At 36.7% G+C, this 7661-nt stretch overlaps 1 protein-coding gene across 5 annotated transcripts in view; it reads left to right on the forward strand.

Annotated features, from left to right (window-relative positions):
* Positions 1–2540, forward strand: part of myt1lb (myelin transcription factor 1-like, b) — a 134247-nt gene extending 131707 nt beyond the window's left edge. For all 5 annotated transcript variants that reach the window (XM_017302503.1, XM_017302502.1, XM_017302504.1 and 2 more), the window contains one exon: positions 571–2540. In XM_017302503.1, coding sequence (XP_017157992.1) covers positions 571–711 — 141 coding nt within the window. In that variant the 3' untranslated portion in view covers positions 712–2540. The remainder of the gene's footprint in view (positions 1–570) is intronic.
* The last annotated feature ends 5121 nt before the right edge of the window (positions 2541–7661 follow it).

Below are 7661 nucleotides of genomic sequence, written 5' to 3' on the forward strand. Positions count from 1 at the left end.
TTTTTCTTCAACAGAAAAACCAAGAACACATGAAGATGTATTCGTAGTCCATGAGCATTTTCACATTTGTCCTGTTAAGAACCACAAACTTTAAAGTATTTTCGGGGGTTCTTTAGTGATGAAACAAAATTTGACTGTCAACTAAGTGCTAGTGCAGGCCACACTCTTCAGATTTCCATTTGTAAATGAAAACCATTCACTTCCTGTGGGTTGTTCACAGAGCCCCAGCTGGTTGGTTCTGGGTTCGAATCTCCACTTGGGGTCTTTCGAACCCCAAGTGGAGGTTCGAAAGACTGTAGTCTCACACCGTAGAATGATGGATTTCAGTTTATTATTCTGTTGTTGATAGAAGTGGAGACAGGATTCATTCCAAATCAATAAGCGGCAACAACTGTGAGGTCATTGCTGATAACTAAAGGGGCCTGGTAAACGCCACAATATTTATTTTATATTTCTGGTTTGTAAAACCCTGGAACTGCAAAAAAAGGGTGTTTTTTGTTTTTATTTTTAAATCCGACGAAACCTTTAGAGTCACTAACCATTTTTTTGTGTGTGTGTTTGGTCATGCAGGAGTCATTAAGTGAGCAGAACTTTGACGCCTACGTCACCACTCTTACGGATATCTACACAAACCAAGACCAGTACCAGAGTGCGGAAAATAAAGCTTTGCTGGAAAACATCAAGCAAGCAGTACAAGGGATTCAAGTGTAACGTCTCAGCAAAGGAACACGTTGGTTCTCCGCAACAGAAAGAGACACAGGCAGTGACGGTTTGACCTCCTCGGTTCAGTGCAGTAATTTGATATAGTGTTATATATATTCTGAATTCTGTTCTTTGGAGAATTAAAAAAAAAAGAGGTATTACGCTTAAAAAGACCTCGAGATGATTTCTTTTTTCTCTTTTTTTGTTTTGTTTTTGAGTCTTGCTTTTGAGGAAGAGCATAAAGGAGTAAATCGCAAAATAGTTTTTGAGGACATTTACATTTTGTACGTTTTCATATGAGCTGACATAGTGTCATGTAATGTTTCTAGCTGCTCATGTATGCACATTTTTAGTGTATATTTCTGAACAGTAAGCTAACAAAAACAGAGGTTCTTTTTATTGCTCGAGAAAACAGCATTTCAGACTTAAAAAAAAAAGAAAAAAAAAAGAGTAACGACAAGAAACAAGAAAAAACTACAAGCAAGGAAGAAGCTTTTTATTTCCAGTGGATGATTCTGGACTTAATGAACTGAGATGATTCCCCCCCGCCCTTCCTTCTTTATCTTCTTCTTCTTCTTCTTCCTGCGCGTAGATTGTCAAATAGCAAGAACTGGTTTGCGAATTGCTTTATTTTCTAAACAATGCTTGAGAATCATTTGTGCTTTGTTATGACGAAGAGTAAAGATGTGTCACTGTAGGTGGGGCCATTTTTAATCGGTGCTGTAAATGAATTCTGGGAAAGAGAATTACCTGATGTCTGTATGAATGTATGAAGTTATATTGTAAACATCATTACACGGAAACCCGATGGTGGAAATCCCCTCCCCCCCCTTCATTACTGTATCTAGCAGAGCCAATTTGCATGTTCTCATGCTCATTCCTAAATTAGTTTGAGGTAGAAAAGATGTGTAAAGACAATGACCTTTAGAGAGGCAAGATTTTAGCCTTTTTTAAGAATCAGATCTGATCGGTGGTATGTTGCTAGGATCATGAAATGTCTCAGCAATATTTAAAAGATGAAAAAAAACAAACAAAATCATTTGTTTAAAAAGAGGTATATGCGATGCAATCTGCAAAAGAGGAAAAAAAAAAGGTTGGGTATATGCAATCTCTTGTTTATAAGCATAGCGGGGTAACATGAATCTTTTTAATATAGCCTATGTAAAATATTGATTTTTATACAAATCTTTTAATACAAAATGTCTTTTTAAAAAAGGAGGAGGGAACCTGGACATTGAGTTTTAGGAGCAAAAAGTATATGAGTTGAACTTTTTTTTTTTTTTTTTTTTTTTCTGTACGACTTTGCACAGGGACACCTTCGTTTCCATGTTTTGATGTTCTTACAGAAGCTAAACGCAGTTACTCGAGAGCCGGAGGAGAAAAGGTTTTGTAGAGAGTATTTATAGAGAGCGGGACTTACAGGGTCGCTGTCCCCACTTATGTGCCAGTAAGACTATTTGCACTTCTCCTTGAAAATATTATCCTTACATATGGCGCCGTGCAATTTTTCCAGGTGACCTCTTCGGCACACGATTGGAGCAACCAACCGCTTGGAGCCACTGCAGGTGTGGATTTCCTCCCACTGAGAGCAAAAAAAAAAAAAAAAAAGAGAGAGAAGGAACAGGGACTCTGAAATCTGAACAGAAGGATTATAACCTTAGCAGTTATATTTTAGGCTGTTATCAATTGTAAAAACATTAAAAGTCTTTCATTTCTTTGCTACGTTTTAGGAAGATGAAGTTATCCCCCCCCCCCTCAGCAGCACTTTATATCTAATCACTGTACAAAGAATTAAATAGTCAATCAGTTCAAGGTTTGAAAAAGAAAAACAAAAAAAAGCAAGAGGAGGTGAACGCTTGGAGACCTTCACAGACTAAAAGTAGGCAGCCCTCCCATTCCGTCACCGTAGTTCTTAGCGATCATGTTCAGAATTTGCCTTTTCGAGAGCTAATGCAAAAAGGTGCTCGTGGTTCACCTGATTGAATCTCATCTATTGTACTTTACGGGTCCTCGCTCAGGACTCTACTACCCATCGTCCATGACTGCATACGCCTTTTTCTCCACAGCATCGTGTCTGCAGCTTTTGCCAATATAGTAATGCTTCAGTAGAGTTATAGCTAGTACCAGTTTTTGAATTAATTCTCATTAACGGTGAAAAACGGACAAAGGGACTTTAAAGCACAAGCCAGCTGCTCATCAGACGTTGGTGCATAAATAATAAATCTGAAAAGAGTTATCTGTGACTATCTATAGGGACACACAAAGAGGTTTGTCACTTATTTAGAATGCTGAATTTTCATATAAATTATTGTGAATTCTTTAGAGTTTATTATGTTCTTCAAGCCGGTTCATTTTGAGGTTGAGTTCAGTCGCCATTAACAAAGACAGGATTTTGTATAAACTATTGTGCTCTCTCTGTGGAACTGAAGTTTGATTTATTTTTGTACTACACAGCATGGATTTGTTGACATTTTAATTTTGCTATAAATGTGTGAGATCACAAGTTGCTGTGATATTTCATTTATAAATTGTGAACTTTGTACAATTTTTGTCATGCTGGATGTTGACACATCTTACTCAGAATAAAGAAAAAAAAATGTGTTGCCAGAGGCCTGTAAAATACTTTCCTTTGCGTCTTCATTATGAAAAGTCATTGTAAGGGCGTCCAAATACTGTTATTGACTATTGAACTGCTGTAATTTGAAGAAGGTTTGTAAATGAGTAAAAGGATCTTACTGTACTTACTGTACATGAAAGTCAGGAGGAAGTGATTTAAAAAATCTCACTGTGTTCTATACATATACAATGGCACAGAGCTAATTATATTTGGAGAAAATATGTTAAATCGACATTAATAAGCTGGACATTTCTGCAAAACTGAGTAAAGACGTCACAGAGGCCAGCGGTATTTCTGAAGGGAAGCCAGCAGAGTTTCTGACAAGAACCGGCTGTGTTCGATTCCAGAGAGCAACAATATGTCTGGTTTTCTCACTACGGTCTCGCAACAAAAGCTAATAACAGCTTCATTTCTCATCGGTTCAGTACATCTAAGCATAATTCACTTCACCAGAAGAAAATCAAAGCTGTGTGATGGCCTAGCCAAACTTACAGATGATAAAAAAATGTGTGAAATCACTTTAAAAACACTGTGGACAAAAGGAGTGTTTTATAACATCTGTGATTAGAGCGGGCAGAGTCCACGTTGAGATGTGGGATGCTGACAAGACTACCGTCAAAGAAGAATGACTTACATTTTCAAATGATTAGCTGCTATTTTAAAGTATTAGCATTATTGTGTTTGCTTACACATTTGGGTTGTTGCATGTTTTAATTTTTCCTATTTTTCTTTCAATTATTTTCTTTTTCAATAGAGTCGAGAAGGATATGTGCCAAAATTAAAATGGGGATTTTTTTTTTCAATATTTTTAATAAAACTTTCATAGCTAAAAAAAAAACAAAAAAAAACATGCAAAATAAATTAAAACTTTGAACCATCTTATTATTTTTTTTTCATTTGAATATGGGGTTCAACTGGTGGTTCACTCGCAAATATTTGTGAGATGTGTACTCTATTCCACCTCACTCACAAATCCACCCGTCTTCGGTGCTGTCCAGTTAAATCTATCTACAGAGATAAACATTAGCTGGATCTATTGGATGAATTAAAATCAATCACATCCTATTAATCTGCCATTTTTCTTCAGTGCAGTCAAAGTTTCAGTGAGAAGGGCACTCGGTTTAGCTACAATCTGCTCATTTACCACTAGATGCCACCATTGTGCAAGTTTTAATTAATTATGCCCCGAGCTGAAGGCAGATGGAAAAGCAGTTGCTTTCTTTTTACACACGTTTTTATCTTTTTATCATGAGCTGTTAAAAAAACAAGAAAAAAAACTGGAAAGCAAGCACAAATCAATTCTGTATTCTATGTTTTTGTTTGTTTTTGATATGCTAAAGATTGAATCTGTGTTAGACTGAAGTCGTAATGTTTCAGAAGAAATGCTCCTAGTACTCGCAGTACATGATGGTGGCAGTGTGAAACTGGAATTCCTCGTCTTTAATTATCACCCTCCTGTGTTTGAGGCATAGAGACTAATCGGTTTGACCAAATATGATTAGCTCAACAATCTTTGAAGATAATTTGAAGTATAAAAAAGAGACATAGATCACAATTTAAACCTGTAATATAAATCACAAATTGATTTTTATTACCATATCTTCATTTATCACTGTGTGAAAAATGAAGATACGGTTATCAGGAACTGGCATCCTGAACAAGATGCCAGTTCATCACAGGAAAAATTTTATGGATGTAGTATTTTATGTATTTTGTTGAGTTGGGTTTTTGTAGGTGTCATATTTCTCACTGTATTTGTTTCTTTTGTTACCATACAAAGTACCTGCCAGAAGGTTGAGCTGAACTGATATGTTGGACTCACTATTGTCTCAATTTTCTGTACTGCTGCTAGACTCTCTTTGCTTAGGTAGCAGCATGATTTGAACTAATGAAGCAATTGGTGTTTTATACCCAATTAGCTAAAAATAAATGTCACCTCTGACAGAACAGGGAGGAGATGGGCAGTGATGTAGACAACAGCTCATTTGGTTTTGGGTGCACTGTTGACTATTAAGCCAGGAAAGTTGACTTCCTGCTGCCTAAATAGCACATGGCTTCTCTATTTAATTGGCAACAAAGAGCAGTCATAAATTTTGTTCCAGGGCTTATGCTGAAACCACGAGGAGCTCAAACAAAGCCGACTCTAATCAGTGCAGTGCCTGTAGTCCGTCAGCAAAAGGAAGTTGAAACAATAACGAATGGAAATGTATTGTTGGTAGGAAAAGCTGATAATGACAGCTTGGCTTGCCAACAACAACATACACAACTGCCTCTGACCCATAAAGCACCAAAACAACAACAAAGAGGATGCATGACTCCAGTTTGAGACAGAAGTTGACCGAAGATCAACTAACGAACGTAACCTGGAAGGATTTTGTTTTTTTAAAGTGAAGAGTGAGCGGAGATGGCCAAAGCCACATTTAGTCGGTGCACTAACCCTTACTCCTTTAATGACCTTGAAAATTACGACAGTATATTTAAAATTATTTATAAATTAGATGTTATGTTATTTGTACTCAAAGGGCCTGATCTTTAAAGGTTTGCGTGTACAAAAACAGGAGCAAACTCAATATCACGTGCAAAATCTGATCTACAAACAACACGCAAACAGGATTGCATCAACGAAATGAGGAGAACAGCTGGCACAAAAAATGAAGTGCCTATCTTGATGAATATGCAAATACATGTGCTTATAGTCAGGATGCAAAATTCTGAGAGGAGGATATGCAAATGTAATGACCTGCAATGCAAATTAATCAACCAGAACCAGATTGCTGGTGCTGTTTTGGCTTCTACATTTAGCACATTTGAAATGCATCAAGACATAACAGTGTGCTATGGTACGGAGAAACAATGATGTTTCTCTGTACATCTGCTTATCTATCTATAAGCAGATAGATTTATCTGCTTATTGTTCCACAAAATTGAACAGACAACAATCAATTAAACTTGCAAGTTTTGCAGATTGCGTGGGAGATTTATGCTTTTTGCTCATGCATTTTTGCGCTCCTTATTTGGAATCTTTGTAGATCAGGCCCAAACTATGACAGCATAGATATTTGGCTAAGATCCATGCTTCTGCTGGAAGATGTTATTTTCATGTCTTCCAGCAGATGGCAGCAAGTCCAAACTTTGAAAACATTAAAGTCTGTGACGCAAAGAATCAAGGAAGGGTCCACGCTTCTTCTCTTTTTAAAGTGTTGACCAATTATGAGACCTCATTTATATTTTATTGTCTTTTGGAACTAGAAAATTGTGTTAATTTAATTTAATTGAACAAATGCCTCTTTCAGTTAGAAGTCAGAAATGTTCATTAACACCACATTTTCTGTTGGAGGGACTGCTGTTAAGTCAGCTGCTTGATGCGCTTGGTTTGCTTTGGCAACAACTGCCATCAAGTGTTTGTGTAAACGGGTAATATGTGTTTTATGTTTTCTGTGGAGAAATGATACCACACATTTCTTACAGAGCTGGTTTAGTCCAGCCACAACAGAGGTTTTGAAGCTTGAACAACTTAGTCAAGGTCATTGCAACCCAATTGACATAAAGTGCACAGAACCACTCCCCCAAACCTTCTTGTTTTTGTGCTTCATATCATTGTCCAAGATAACCCAAGAGTGCCTAATGTTAAGGTAGCGAATTGATGACAAATTGTCCTTCAAGATTTTTTTCTACGTTGTGATAGCTGAATCTAAGGGTCCATTAATTACTGCAGGTTTTTAGGTTAAATGTTTGTGGTTTTTGGAATGTTGCTATGGTTCCCATTATGTCCACACTCATTCTTATTGTAGAATCATGAACTTTTATCTAAACCAAAGCACGAGTTTTAGATGTTATTCTGAGTTCTTTTATGACCTCCTGTGCAAGTCATCAAATGACTCTTGGAGAACTTTTGGTAAGCCAGGCACAGCTGTGAAAGTTCACCACCGTTTCATGTTTTTAAAGAGTCGATGATGGTTCTCCAGAACCTCAGAGGTTATGTAATACTTTTTTTTTAGAATGATTGATATCAACGAGTTTATGTATTTCTATTTTCTAGATTGGGGCACATGCTCCTTTTGGCCAACTTTGTGTTATCAGACAGGTTTGATATGACTGATATCTGATTCTACTGCTCTGCTCCAGTGAAGTGGAAATCAACTTCCCATAAAATGTGATGAATCAAAGTTTACTTATGATTTTACACCAGTGTCGGGACTCCGCCACGGTTGTTTGGAAATTGTAAAGTGGTAAACCTTTGCTATTGAAGATAGATAGATAGATAGATAGATAGATAGATAGATAGATAGATAGATAGATAGATAGATAGATAGATAGATAGATAGATAGATAGATAGATAGA

The sequence above is a fragment of the Poecilia reticulata genome, linkage group LG22 (genome assembly GCF_000633615.1).
Source record: "Poecilia reticulata strain Guanapo linkage group LG22, Guppy_female_1.0+MT, whole genome shotgun sequence".
In the NCBI taxonomy this organism is placed as follows: Eukaryota; Metazoa; Chordata; class Actinopteri; order Cyprinodontiformes; family Poeciliidae; genus Poecilia; species Poecilia reticulata.